Source organism: Corvus cornix, chromosome 3 (assembly GCF_000738735.6).
Source record: "Corvus cornix cornix isolate S_Up_H32 chromosome 3, ASM73873v5, whole genome shotgun sequence".
In the NCBI taxonomy this organism is placed as follows: Eukaryota; Metazoa; Chordata; class Aves; order Passeriformes; family Corvidae; genus Corvus; species Corvus cornix.
Window position 1 is genome coordinate 109,195,881 of NC_047056.1, and position 15,870 is coordinate 109,211,750.

General features: G+C 39.5%; 1 protein-coding gene across 2 annotated transcripts in view; it reads right to left on the minus strand.

Moving 5' to 3' along the window:
- LOC104685484 (CD2 associated protein) overlaps positions 1-15,870 on the minus strand; it is a 78,340-nt gene that overhangs the window by 22,821 nt on the left and 39,649 nt on the right. For both annotated transcript variants that reach the window (XM_039568855.1, XM_019282200.3), the window contains 4 exons: positions 13,013-13,113; positions 8,859-8,979; positions 6,312-6,496; positions 2,852-2,960 (listed from right to left, as the gene is read on the minus strand). In XM_039568855.1, the coding sequence (XP_039424789.1) occupies positions 2,852-2,960; positions 6,312-6,496; positions 8,859-8,979; positions 13,013-13,113 (516 nt within the window). The remainder of the gene's footprint in view (positions 1-2,851; positions 2,961-6,311; positions 6,497-8,858; positions 8,980-13,012; positions 13,114-15,870) is intronic.

Sequence of the window (15,870 nt, forward strand, 5' to 3'; positions counted from 1 at the left end):
TCAGTCACAGCCTCTTCTGCAAAAGCAGAAAGAATAATTCTTTTCTTTCCATTTGGTACAGTTCAAAACTAATCCACTTAAAATTGTGGTAACAATTCAGGTGAAAAAGCAAGAGGATTTGTTTTCCTTTCCCACACTAGCACAAAAACAAGAAATGCCAATACACAAAACCACAGAATTTTTAACCCCAGTACATTTAAAATAATTTAGCAGATAAAAAGGTTGGATTTCTGTATCTGACACACTAAGAAAGAGGAAGAAAACAAAAAGGACTCTTTAGGTGCTGCCATAACCTATCAGGTGTTTGGCACTGACACCACAATAAGCAGCTGCATCACCCCCCAGTTAGAGCAGCACAACATCAAGTCTCAGAATCACAGAATCATCTGCAATTCTTAATGACAGCCTTTGCTGGGTGGTAAGAGAATAAATGAGTGAGCTGCAGTCAAACCTTTTTGCTGTCTTCTATTTTGTTAAAACAAGATACCCATCTTTAGTTTAAAAATGCACAAATTGTATTCTCAAATAAAAATCAGTGACAGCCACTATGTTAAAATGCCAAAGTATGCCAAGCTTAAGAGATAGACATATAGAGATGTATGTACATACAAATATATCATGTGAGTAATCTTAGGTACAAGAATTTGTATTATTTTGATGTCTTATCTAGTAATCAAAAATATGTTCAGCCATAGCCTGACTATATTGTGGTTCATGAAAAATTACAAAACCATAAGAACCACATCAAAGAGATGAATGTTTAAGTTGAGGTGTAAAGCCCAAAATTCAGATTGACTCTAAAAAAAATTCTACAGGTACAGTAGAATAGCTATCAAATTTGAGGATTTTATCAGTAGTAATGACTGAGTGTAATACATTTCACTACATCCTGATTCTGTAAAAACAGATGCATTTCCTTATGCCTGGGGAGCTGGGCAGTATAATCCTTTATATCTCCTCTCCTCCTCTAAGCACTTCCCCCCTCCTCACATAGACCAAATCCCACACAGACAAAAAGCAGTGCCAGAAAGGGGACATTTCACTCTGCTCCAGCTGCCAGGAATGCTGGACGAGGCAAGAAACTCTGCACCCTGCCCAGCATCAGCACCACCAGGAAACCTGGCCATAGATAAGACGAGTTTGTACAATTTGCCCCTTTAGCTTCTTATTTTGTGAGCCTGGTATCCTGCCAGTAGTCAAGTTTAGGAAAGGCCCCAGTTTAACTTTACAGCATCTAGATTTCAGTAAATATTTTTAACAGAACTTAGTTTAAAATAAGTATTTTCCAAAGTCTCAAGACTAACAATAGAGTAGAAGGAATCATAGATATTGTATCCTAACATAACTGGGGGAAAGAGGGGTCAAATTGTGATTACTTTACTTTTTAAAGAAAATATTTTTACATGCACCAGAAGCCAAAACAAGCTTCCAAAACCAGAAGAGCCTCACTGCAAAATAAGCCACCCTAGTCTAAACATCTCAGAGATCTGTGTAACCGATGAACACAGTTTATTTTAAAGCTGGTCTCTCAAAACTGAGAGGGAGATATATAAATTATTATTATATAAAATACACTATGGTCTGTATTTAAACAAAAACACTAAGGAATAAAAACAAGCTTTCTTCCTAAGGTTATAAGATGTTCTCATCTGGTATCTATAGGAATTACCTACTGATGTTCTCCTACAGCTTCCATTACTGTCATATTTAAGCTCCTCTCTCATGTATTTGTTTCTCTGGGAAACAGACACAGCACTGAGTCCTGTAGTCTCTGGCTACAGGATTAGTCCAACTTCCACACTTTTAGAATGAGATGCACCTGAAACCATGAAAAGAGCTAAATACTGAATGTTCTGGATGTCCAGCATTGAATGTTCCTATTTTTTTTAGGCAGAGTTGGGTAATTTTTATGCAAAGTTTTAGACAAGTCAAATTCCATAATGCGCAGGGCTGCACATTCTGGTGGTTCTTAGAGCAATAGCACTGGAACGGTTAAGAAGCAAGATGTTGCAGTTTTCTTATTTCTGCAAATTATGCATTCCACAGAAAACAACACAGCAAAATAAGGTATTTCCACATAAAACAAAAATAACACTTAAAATTACAATACAGAAGTTGAGAAACGTCTGCTCTGGAACAGGGGAAATGAGCTGTCTACACATCACATAATCAAAGTTAATTTTTTACATGGGGTTGGCACTCCCACAAGATGTTTTGGGTTGGCTTAAAAATATCTCTCTAGATAAAACGGTGCAATTTGGCAGCTAAATGAAGTCATAAATTCTTAAGAGATACTAAAAAAGAAAAATTAAAAAATGGTATAAATAAAACCACAGGGAAACTGGATTATTGAGGGAACAGACCTCAACACAACATAAACACCAACTTTCTGATGCACACTGCCACCTCCACAGAAAATCCTGAGCCTACAAAGGAACTTGTGCTGAGAGACTGTTCCATGGAAATAGGTCTCCAGCATCCCACCAGAATAAAACCAGGCAGAAAGCAAATCCCTCTCAACACGTCAATAGAAAATTAATGCAAAGGACTGTTGCAATGAAAGTTCATACCCCAGCCTTATTTTGTTCTGGGAGACAACCCTACAAATGTTTTTGATTCGTTTTTAGCTGTGCTAAACCATGACATACAGAAATGTAAGCAAAAATTTCTTTAGACCTTTTTGCACTTGCATAAACTCCTCAAAGGTACTTCAAAGATGTAACATAGTATCTTACACAAAACTCCAGTACACCGCAGACATTTTATATTTTAACATTAAAAAAAAATGATAATCAAATTGTTCTTAAGAAAGGACTACCATGTAACAGATTTAAATGTCCATCAGCCTTACCTTTTGGTTTACCTTCAGCTTCTGATTTTATTACCTCAGGTGTATTTTCAGTTTTTGTTGTACTGGGAAAATGAATTAACTTTGTTCCAGAGGGATGGTTAGGTAATGGCTGTATGAAGGGAAAAGAACTTTGTTAACAAAAATTCTTGAGAGTTTTGTTTTTGATTAGGCTACAGGACACACTCAATTTTTCATTAGCTCAGATGATGCAAATTACCATCTCCAAGAGATTCAATGAGCTTTTCCCATTAAGCACTTAGCTTACTGTATTTACTTCATTACAGACACTGCAATTAGAATTTGTCTACTGATTAAAGACAGAGCACAGCTTTCAAACTGGAAGCTAATCTCAGGATATGGCCAAACATACTTTAGCAATTGTATTTCAGCAGTTCCAAGTGTTACTCTCCCATTAGCCTGAATATTGCCTCTTCTAGAACACAAGACAAGCAGTTATTTAACAGCTCTGCTCAGAGTAACTTGCTGACCATGCTTACTTTGCACTGGAATAAGTCAGGAATATTCAGCAGCCATACACCACCTCAGACAAGCAGTTTTTAACTATTCAGACAAACGAAAGAGAACATTAAAACCTATACCAGCTCCCTTAAATTCTCAGCAATTTGTACAGAACAGCTTAAGTGTCACCAGAGATTTCTCCTGAATGAAAAAACACAGAGGCATTGCCACAAGTTTCAGAGTTAACATCTAACCAAAATAAATGATACAACATTTTATTTTTCCCCTCAGAAACTTGCTGAGCTGCCAGGCAAATTCCAACAGCTTCAGTTGTATCCACTTCTTCACACCCAAAGAGCTACAAACACAGAATATGATCTTACAGTCAGTACTTACCTGAGCAGCCCTAACAGCATTACTGATGTGAAAAATCCCACTGCCTTTAGCTACTCTGCTCATTTTCATCTACAGTTCAACCATGCAAATCTTCTACTGTCAGAGAAACTGGATTTACTCTCCTTAGAACCAGACAATGCCTGTAGGCTGGTGCCTGGTACCTCTGACATACCATAGAGGAAGCCACGGTCACTTGGGATGTTCCTGCAGTACCTATGCAATTTAACTCTCTCCAGAATGGTATATGAAGGAAGCACTAAAATAACCCACCTCTGAGATTAAACACCTCCAACATGGAAATAGTTCTCTGCATTTCCCCCTTCCAACATAAGATGCAATTAGGAGTAAGAGAGGAAGTTTAGGCAGACAGGGTATAAATAGCCTGAGCCAAGGTGGGACGCTGGGAGAGCTGTAACAATCCCCTGCAGCAGCAGATACACTCTGGAGCACTTCAGATACATCAGTGCTCAGCCTTCCTGTGCTGAACAGTTTCTGAATTCTCCAAGGGCAAAGAGCCCTCTCTCCTCTACACAGCTGATTTTTTTTTTCCTTACTGTCTTAAGAGACTGACAGTGCTCTCCCAGCATTTCTTCAGATAACCCCAAAGCAAGCACAGATCCAAAGAAGCCATCCATTTTCACAAGACTTTCACGAGAATTATCACCCTTGGGCTCTCCAACGTGTACATGGAATATTAAGTGCTAAACTAAATTGTTTATTTCTTTGACATTAAGCTATGCAAAACTGTTTTCTCACTTCATTTCCTCTCTTGCCGAGAAATGGTCCACAAGACCTTTCCATACAGGCCAACCAAAACCAGCATATTTTATTGCTTATACACAGTCAAATAGAACAATTCAAAAGGTCTGAGCCGACTTCATATTAATTGAACAGAGCTTGGACAGGCTCTTTATACTCTCAAGTAACAAGGTACAAAGTAGGGAAACACCCTTTTGAATTGTCAATCTCATGACAAGAAAGCAAACTCAAAGCTAGGTCCTGAAAAGCTACTCCAACAGCATTGACATGTAGTGATCCCACAGACTGCCACATCAGAGGACAAAGCCAGGAGAGAAATGAGGAGAATCCATGTGCCATCACATGGAAAGGTTTGAGTTGGAAGGGACCTTCAATGACCATCCAAGTCCCAACTCCCTGCCATAAGCATGGACACCTCCCACTGAACCAGGCTGCTCAAAGCCTCATCCAGTCTGGCCTTGAACAATTCCAATGGTGAGGCAACCATAACTTGTCTGGGCAACCTGTTCCAGCACCCTATCTCCCTCACCACAAAGAATATCTTCCTTATCTCCCATCTTTTCTCCCTAAGTCTCCCCTCTTTCAGTTTAAGCCATTGCCCCTTGTCCTGTCACTACAAACCTCAGTAAGGAGTCTCTCTCCATCTATGCATCTATATCCATCTTTACATTGAAAGGATGCAGTAAGGTCTGCCATGGACCTTCTTTTCAAAACACCACCTTCTTGAGGAGGCAACATTTCCTGAGCTTTAAAAGGAAGGCAACACACTTGAAACTTTTCTTTTCCAAATCATCTGATGCTCTGACCAGATCAGAAACAAACATTACACACACCATGCCATTGCTCTGAGCATTGCTTTTGATGGAAAACACATTCAAGGAAGCCTCAGCCTCTTCCTCCTCCCAGGGACTCACCTCACCTTTTGCCCTACACCACTAGAATTATTACAATGGCAGAGGAAAACAAACCACTCAGCAAAAGAGCATTAATGACCATAACCCATGAAAAAAAATTGAAAAGGACAAAGACTTTAAAGCTTTCTTGAACTGATCACCTGAGTCAAAACTGAAACTCTGGACTATCTCAGCTGCCTTTAACTTATCTAAAGCTGAAAATCCACATATAAGCTCTTGAAATAGTAAGTTCAAAATAAAGGACTGAGCATCACTGCTGTGCTTCCAAGGGGTAAGTTTGCTCTCAAGTTCAGATCAAAATAAAATTCAAACAACAAAGAATAAAAGCGCTCTTTTTCCCCACTCACTCATAAAATTTGGGGGAAAGAAAATCAATAGTGATGCAAAATCCTAGAACTGCATTTTTCAGGCTTACACAAACAGTAATTTATGAAACCAGAAACTTGGCAGCACTCACTGAAGGTAATGGCAGTTGACACCCAAAAACAATCTCAACATCTGCCAAAACTTGGGAAAAAAACCCTAAATAAGCCAAAACACAAAGAAATGCCAAAATAGTCCTTGTTTTAAAAGGTAAGTTTAACTTGCATAGGCAGACTTAAACAATCTTCTCCCAGACTATATATAAAGTCTGTTACAAGAGACCTCACACAGCAGATGTGTTCAAGATGTCATTTTGTCTTTCACCACATGGCTCTGAAATGACAATTTTTGTATCAGCTTGGTTTTCAGTCCCTAATGTTTTAAATACCAAGAACATTTGAATGGACTTTTTGGAATCAATGTTAAATACAATTTATTGTGAAACAAATTTGAGGGGATTTGTTTTGTTTTATAGGCAAGAGCCCTGTGAGAGGATAATGGTCAGATTCCACATCTCCTAAATTATTTTTATAGGAAACCTCAAAAGAACAATATGTACCACTACAAACCTTATCTTGCTTTTTATCTTCTGATTCACTACTGGATAATCTTGTTTTAAGTTTCACTGAGCCTTCCTTAAAGATATCTCCAAACCCAACACCTCGGATTTTCTTTGGCTGTGCTGGTCCCAATGCAGGTTCACTCCCATTTCCTGGAGAGGTCACAGGTGAGGTAGGACTATTGAAAACAGGCTCTGAAAATAAAATAAGAAAGGGAAAGCTATTTTAAAAGCTGAAATTATTTATTTGCTTTTCTGGGAAAAAAAGTGGAAGCAGCACAGCTTTGTGCACTGCTCTGCTAAAGGGGTTTTCTAGGAACATCACTGTAGCTGCAATACCTCAGATTTGTTCTCATTTTATATTTAATATAAGACCAACTTATATTACACCATTTTGCCCTGATTACTCTGGACACTAAGTCAACAGATCACTAATATTCTTGCTATTTCAATTAGCACTCAGGCTCCACAGCCTGTTAATGTCAATGTTTTCCATTCGTTTTATGAAACGCTGCTTACGCACTCTCTGAAAATGGCATTTTAGTCCAACATCTAAAAGCCTCTCATTTGAACAGCTACAGCCACAGAAAGAAAATCAATGAAGGCCCATAATGAATCCAAACATATTTCAATTGCCACAGGAAAACACTGTGTGTTGCAGTGGCAGAGTGATGCCTCTTAAGGCACCGAAGTGACATTTTCCCATTGCTCAAAACTCTCCAAGCATTCCAACTAGATATAGTTGCTGGAGATTAATCATTGCTGGATAATTCAACTATTTACAATTCTTTTAATCTTTCAGTTTTATGGGACAGCATTTATCCACCCCCCAGAAATGTATTTCAGAAAATAACTTAATTTTGGTGTTAAGAGCTTTGAAACGCTTCTTTTTTAGTTTTTAAATTATGGTTAAATCTGTTAAAGCCCACAAATTAGTATACATAGGCAAGCAATTTTTGCATGCAGAAATCCAGGAGACAGTAATGTGAAAACAGACAGCTTTTATGAACCAAAGTCAAAATGGCCTCCACATCTTTTAGCCTTTGAGTCCAGTTCTTTTCAGCCTATACAGGCTTGTGAACCTCAAAGATTAAAGCCTCTTCCTTCTATCATAAATTTAAGATATTTTGATGATACTGTGAAGCTGCATTGCTCTAGACTTCAGTTTCTCGCCTTTTGTCTACCCAGCTGCTCTTTATTTAGTTATATCCCCCTCAAATATCTCATGGGACATATAAACATCCCACTGGTGGCCAAAGTCCAGGTCGCACGCTTGAAAGACCACAGCTGAGTGAAAGGGGAAGTTACTGTTTCCCAGGAGTGAGGAGGGAACCAAAAGATACTCCAGATTGTGACTGTGAAGGTACTGAGCATTAAATATAACCCCTGGGGGATGAGGGGCTGAAAACACCAACTTGTTAGGTACTGACAGAAAATACAGTTACTTCAAATTACTGCTCAGTCTCACTGATCTCAGTATTCAGGAATTAAGACCAACACATACCCATCTGTAAATCCACTGCACCAGGCCCCATTAAACTCAGGGAACCTGACCTCCAAGGAGACAGCCACTGAGCTATTTGGGACTGCTCATGTCAAACAACTCCTTTTTTATGCTATTGCAATTATTTCCACAATTTACATAAAAAATTCCAAGTCAGGCTCTTCTTCCCTATGTCTGAGCAAGCCCTTGTTTGAAGCAATCATTACTGGACATCAGGTAAATGAGGGTGCACATCACCACAAGGTTTAAAAAAAATAAAATAAAATCTGTTTTTCTTGAATGTTACACAGCTGTCTTTAAGAATCAATTAATTCCTGCAATGATGTTCCCAAAAAACACTCCTGTTCCAGCAATACGATGTCACAAGCCCCCTTCAAACTGATCTCCATAGACTCAAATGTTTCTGAAGTGCACTTTCAAGGGAACAGAGTAATTGCCTGTAAAGCACAGACCTGCCTGGCACCACCCAGCCACAGACCGTCTGCTTCTGCCCCAGCTATACAGCCATAGCCAGGAAAGAACAGCCAAATGGAAATTCTGCCTTAAAAACATTTTATTGTTAGACTAAAACATAATCTAAGGCCTAAGAAACAGGGTCTGCTTCCCTGGATTCATTTTAAGTTGAGGCTCTCCACACTGTTTTAATTAAATTCAAGTTTTAATTCTCAAATGACTTGGTTCAACACTTAAATTTTCTGTTTTAGAGAACTCATGTCTGTGAGAATAAGACTGAAAAAAGCTACTAAACAAAAGAATAATTTTATATCCAATTCTAAAAAATATCAACTTTGAATATGATAAAATTTCTAGTGATAAAACATAGAACACATATTTGCAAGATTAAGACCTTGACTGCAATTTTATTACAACTGAAGTGGGAGCAGGACAGGTATCTTCATACTCAGCATCAACACTATCTAGAAAGAAATTAAACACCATTCCTTAGGAAGATTGAATTCTTTACAGCTTTGTTGTATTATAACCATAATACTCCAAATTATACCAGAAACCAAAAATTACTTTGCTAAGGGTTTGCAACAAACAGAAGACTACCTGTCTCATCCAGAGCATCCTGTGTTTCGCCATCATCTGTTGATTCCAATTCTTTCACAAAGTTTGAAGGAAACAACCCTGCCTTGCCATTCAGTATTCCATTCCACCATCCTTCTTCTACCTGGAGAGAAATATTTTGCACATTACCAATAAGGCAAAAGGAAATTCCTAGCAATTCCATCCGTACTTCACCTATAAAACTCTACAAACAACTTTGGGCAAAGTTCAGATGACAATGATTTCTTTATAAAGAAACCTACCAAAGATGTAGAAGGATTAGCCAAAAAGAAGAGTAAGAAAACAATTTAATGTTGCTTGTATCACTACAGCAATGATCCTTAAACATGAGATTAGCCCCATGCCAGTTAATACAGAAAAGCACCAAAATGTTCATCACCTTCTTCAAGACAGAGTTAAGAGGCATTGCACATCTAACAGAAGAAGAAAGTATTAAACTGTTCATGAAATACAGATGAAACTTTTAGTCTGGGTGTCCATGGAAATTTTTGTGTTCTTGCTGTCCGTCTGTCTTTTCCTGTCTTGTCCAGTTTCCACCAGTCACGTTCACACGTGCTTCATACCCACTGGGTAGCTTCACACGATTTTGATCAAAAGACAAGTTTAAAGATAACATTTCTACAGATAATGTTGGGTAGAACAGAGAAAAGTCCTTAAGGACATCAGAGTAATAGAAAACTAAGCTGTCCATTCCTTCTAGCAGGAGGCTGAACAGCACAGCCTGGCCCTACATGTGCCACAGGACCAGGGACCTGCCCATCAGAGCTGACCAACATTGCTGAGTCCACCAGGATTTTCTGGTGGCACACAGCAGTCCTTAGGCTAGAAACATGTTGAAAAGTTTATCAGGAATACCCCACATGGTCTAAAGCAGAACAAGCAAAAGCTGGGCAGGAAGAGGTGTTGGGTAAGATGATACCAACAGACTAAGAATTGTGCTCTTCAAATTTATGAACAGTTTTCAAAATGTCTTACATAAATTCGGTCTATTTACCTAATAAGCACTATTTAAAAGCTATAATTAAGATAAATTTTCAGAATCTTTTATTTAGGTTGCCCTGGTTTGGGGCTGGAAAGCTGTAAGAAAGGAAAGCAAGAGGAAAAGAAAAAAGCAAACCAAGCAGCAGCTGTTTGCGTTATCTTTTTTTAGCCTGGCTTTGTAGGTCACTATGCCTGACACATAGGCACAGTTTTTAAATGCCATCCCACCTCCAGGCAAGCAGAGCCCAAGTAGAACCTGGCAGCTACAGACACAGGCAATGAAAAGAGCACTGTTGTTTTTGAAGGCATCCTGGTGCGGTAATACAGCTTTGCTGTGGACGGTTCAAACTCAGAGGCTGGTCCTCTGAAACAAATTTTAAGCACAGATTACTGGCAAGTGCTGCCCAGGCTCTGGCACCTCAGGCTTTACAAAACACATGACAGAAAACTAGAATACAAATGCCTTGACTCACCCACACCACTCACTCAGGAGCTACGAGAAAAGGACTTTTAATGCTTACGATACAGAAAGCAACTTGAGCAGCCATTTACTCTGCTGCCAAGAAATGTCGTCAGCAAAGCACTTTATAGCAAAGCAAAGCGATGCCAACTCAGAGGCACTCAGGAACAAACCCAAAATTTCTGGGGCACATTCACTTCAGCCTCCTCACTACACTGCCTTTATAAAACCCCCGACTATACACAAACTGTATTGCCAGAAAAAGTTTATTTAATCAACATTAAGACACAAACTGAAGAAGTTCTTCATGCTTTGGTGGAGAACATCTGTGCATCTGTTAGCAGCGGCAATACAAATGACAATTTCATAACCCTTCTCTTCCATTCCAAAATATTATCATATGATCCAATCTCCACAAGAGGGAGGTACAGCTCTGGTACAGACACCAGAACTTTTTTTTGCAGTGTGAGTGTCAACTTATTTCTACAAAAAACTCAGATTTCTAAACAAAAATGGGGAAGAAGGTTGAAATAACCAGCTTTGCCAATCTGGTTTGTTTTTTTTTTTTTTACTAAAAACTTCCCTAATGATGTTCTATGAAATTTTACTTTGCTTGAAAAAACAGTATGTAAATACTAAAAATATAGTACTACAAAAATAAATCTACTATTTAGTGCTGCTTCTGACAGGAGTGGGGGGAAGATATAAAGGAGAAACAAAGGTTTTACAGCATGACACAGTCATCACGTGCACTCTGTGCATGTTCTTCATGTGTAAAACCCACGTGATTGTTCTATAAACAAAAAGCCATGTGGATTCAGCCAGCACACAGCAAAATTTTCTTCCCTAAAAGTTACTTCTGCTCTCTTCATTATCAGCTATTTAATTTCTGAACCCATTTGCCTCCACCTTTGATTTCCTGATCAGTGGTCTCCGTTGCAACTACTCAATTTATGAAAATCACTCGAGGGCTAAATACTGAATTATTCTTAAGTAACTGATAGAACTGATCCAATTTTACCTTATTTTCCCCCTAGAAAGAGGTGACCAAATGATCTTTCCTGGAACTAACAGTTACAAGTGATCTGCATGTATATCAACAGCACCTTTTATACATAAATGGAAGTGAATTATCTCACAGTAGTGAAGACAAGTTACCTAAGACAAGTTATCCCAGCATACTGCACAACCAGTAGACAGTATTTTCTACCATTCTTTACATTTCTGGTCCCATCAGTACAGTTTCATGAAGCAGACAGACATAGTCTACACCTGTCAGATCTATTCTACATCACCATGAAAACAGTGTGCAAACAGCTCTGTGATCATAGGAAGCTGGAATATTTTTCTACCAGGTAGAATTTCCCTAAACATTTGTTAGCAGTTTTTCAAAGAAGCAAAGACTGGGTACTACAAAAACATATTTTCAAATCATTAAGAAAGGAATAAGAATGGGAACTAACAAAAAAATTAAAATAATAAAATATAATCTACACTTCCTTAAGAAACCAGATGAGTAAATGCTCTGATCTTTTTATTCTGTTTGGCTGCTTGGTCATCTCTGATAAATGACACTGCACACCGCTCTGAAAATAATTCCAGATGCTGACATGTGCAACCAAAACAGCAGCTTCCACATTAGTTCACTGCACGTGCTCTCTCATATGAGTGCTTACCCTGGACCATCCAGTCACAACTGCCAGTACAGGCACCATCCACAAATTAAACTGCTGAGGTTACCCAGGAACACTCCTTTACAAACACCCACACACAAAGATACTTATGAAACTGTGAGTTTAGTGAGCAGGTTTTGCAAGTCACTCACTCTGTTTACACACAGATATTAAATTCTGGAAGTATTAGTGCAAATGCATCTAAAGGCGTCGTTTCTTCCTTGCTAGAATGGAAGAGTCCTTCCTGGCACTGTGAAGTTAGCACTCTCTTCCAAAAGGGGTGATGTGCATGAAAAACAGAGTCTCATAAAGCTACTTAAAAAGCACCACCAGTAACACATGGCTACAAAGAAAGCTTCATCCTCCTTTCTCAAAGCCTCAGGGAAACAGTAGGAAGAGATGGCACCAGAGAAGGTCAGAGCCTGCTGTGCAGAAGTTTTCCAACCAGTTCTGAAAACGTTCCTTCCACAATTGCTCTGATCTTTTCCACAGCTTCCCTGACAGATTTCCCATTTGGAAGAGACACTCTTCCCACACATACAAGCCTCCCACCACTGCTATTGAATGGAACAGATACCAAGGAAGCACATGGGTAAGAAAAGACAAGAAACCACTACTCCAACTCAGTGAGTTTATATGAGCTGGCAAGTCAAGTCAAATAACATTTTTGACCTATACCAATCTGGAGTATGTCAGCCAAAAGAAGTGGTCGAACAGTTTTAGCATATACATTCTAAAGCCAAGGATCACACACACAGGGCCAAAGAACTGTAAAACTCTTTCAAAAAAATCAATCTGTGTAACAGACCACAATTTATTGCTGTGATGATCAAATACTTCTTCTAAACATCTAGCATTGATTAGTATTAGATCCTGAGAGAAAGAACTCCTAAATTATTAACCTTAGCAGCAAAAACACTGCTTCCCATGCTATTTTCCTGACATGCTTGTAATACAAGCAATCCCCAAAAAAGTGGTTTGACTCTCAGCACATGGACGGCCAGCTCTGTAGAACAGCTTACCTCGTCAATGATGTCAATCACATCCCCCAGCTTGAGCTCCAGCTCATCCTCATTCTGCGGGATGTACTCGAAGAGCACTTTGCACTGCCGCTTCTTGGACCCTGATTCAAAGGAAATGGCAGAAGTAAGAACACTCATAAAGGGCTTGTCTTTCCTACACTCAGCTCCTGAAGAGCCAGAAACCATCCCAAAAAGCTATATAGTTTTTGATGCTGCTTTTACAGTTTGATTGGGTCACCTTAGGGTAAGTGAGCCATAGCTTCAACTATCAATCCCAAACAAACCAAAACTGCACCACTGATTACCAACCTGCTATAAAAAGCATGTTGACACAAGCAATTCAGGTAAATCCCTGCTACAGTGATTTCTCAAGCTATTTCCTGACCAAAATCTGCAGGAATGACAATCACTGTCAGTTAGCACCTGCTTGGAAGAAAATGTGCAAGTTTGAGTCTCCAGTCTTTAAACAATCCTGAAAGCAGGAACACCTTTTGTTGTGCACAACATTTGAGAGCTGATAGACATTTTGGCCTCTAACAAAGACCTTGCTAACCACAGCTCTGAGGTAATGCCAACATTTGCAGGGCTCATTTCAAAATCTAAACTCATTTTTATCTGTGAGTAAAAAACCCTCCCTCTTCTCAGTGCCAGTATAGCATCTACTAAATCAAACTAAGTGTCAATTAGCTGTCTTTGACAAAGGCAAGATTAAAATCAAGTGCGGTCTTTAGCTGTTTGCCCCGTATCATTAAAGCTTTGCAGGCATTAAAAAGGCAAAATGACATCCTGAGAGGGGAGAGCATTGAAGTGGCTTCTGACAACCCAAGCCCTGCAGCCACAGCAGTGTGAACCCACACTGCCTAATTACTCTGCACATATCCTGGAGTGCTGCTGCTGCTGAACCCAGACAGTTTATGTACTTCTCCTTCAAACAAGAGGCCATGCCTTCAGACCTTTTCCACAACAGAGCAGCCAGCATGTTTTTGCAGACAATTATCATCTTGAGCTATGACCCATGCATGCTCCTATCCTCCTCCAAAGCGATCTGCCACAGCTGAAAATGAGAATATCAATCAAAAGCTTGAAGTGGTAAAGCCTAAGCTTATAGGAGCTGTGTAATTTCCATGCTCTCTCTTATACTTTGTACTCCGTCCACATTCAAGCTTCAGCAATTATGATTAGCTGTGTAAAAACATTTCAAAACACAGATATGGCCTCCAAGTTTGATCCTTGTCTTTTTATAGCACTGTTCAAAGTCCAAAGCCAGGCGTTTAGAAGACCACACCCAGCATCCTCAGTACAAAACAGGCCAGGCATCTGAGTAATACTCAGCATCTAAAATTTCTGAGAGAGGGCTCACCAAATCCAGAATTTTCTACATGCTGGTATATGAGCTATGCAAGAAACAAATAAACCAGAAATATGAAGCTTTATGGGTTATTTCTAATAACACATAATTGCCCACATAATGCACCCTTGCTTTTACATCCACTGGAACTCATGCATGAGCCCAGAGGGATTGTTCAGTTAAGAGTAATTGCAATAAATGGTTCAATGGCTTTTACTGCCTCCTGCAGTGCTTTCAATGCTTCTGCGTTGTAGAAGATTAACTGATACCAAAAAAAGGCAAATTTAAAAAGTCACTGCCATTTGGTATAAATCTGATCTCAGTGCTCTTTTTCATAGCATAATTGTATCTAAATGGGAGGAGGGGGGAAACCCACAGATGCATTTCACATCCAGAACTCTCCCTCTCCTCTGAGGTCTGTTTCCAGTGACACACAGTTTAGGAAGTACTGCCTTCCACTTTTGAAAACCCCTAGAATAACCTGGGAAGGGAACCAATCCTCTCAGAGAACAGCACCCCAGCTTCACGTGCTGCTGCAGGACTGCTGGGCTGGCAGCCTGCAGGTAGTTCTGTCCCTTTATAAAACAACTTGTCTGGCTTCAGGTTTTGTTTGTTTTGTATAGGGTAAACCAAATTTAGCTCTTTGTTGCCATCACTTAGCACACCTTCTGTATTTTCCTTCTGCTGAACAAAGGCAGACATCTAACTGATAGGAATTCTGCCTGCAGCTTACTACCCACCTGACACAAAAACACCTGAATTCAGGGAGAGCTGCATGTGGTAACAACACAAGGGACTGAGCAGGCACAGACAACCTGCCCCACTGCACATGGAAACTTGCTATTAACAAAACTTAACTCTGTTTTTAACATTGTAAACCTCATTTTAGCAAGTGAAAAGCCAGAAACCAAAGACAACTAAGCTCTGGAAAGCAAGTGATTGCCCAGGCACAGAGCAAACAGGATCTGCAGGAGCTGTTTAAACAGTCTTCCAGGAAAAAGAGAACAGCTTGTAAAATGGAAATGCAGAAACTGTCACTGCACCAGGTAAACAGCTGTGTGCCTAAAGGAAAGTGCTTGAACACCATTTTCTCCAAGAGGATGAGAGCAGCCAGAGCCCTGCAGAATTTGAGACCAAGCTGTACCTTCTACCCTGGCCACAGACACCAGCATGAGGATGTGACATGGAAAATACAGGAACATTCCAGGGTTAGGGTGACCAGAATGAACAGCTGACAGCTGAACTGGTATCAGATCATGTTCACAGAATCCTACAATATCTCCAGTTGGAAGGACCCATAAGGATGACATTGATTCCCTTTCAGATCCTGGCTGCATTTATCTAGGAACAGCATTAATCTTTCAGGTTGGATTTTTCCAAAGCCTGCTGTGTAAACATCTAACAGGCACCTATGTGCTGTTGCCAACATGCACACACAGATCAGAGTCACTAAAAAGTGATTTTTACTTACTTTCCTGGAACAAAGTCCCAACAAATTTGCTAAGGTGGT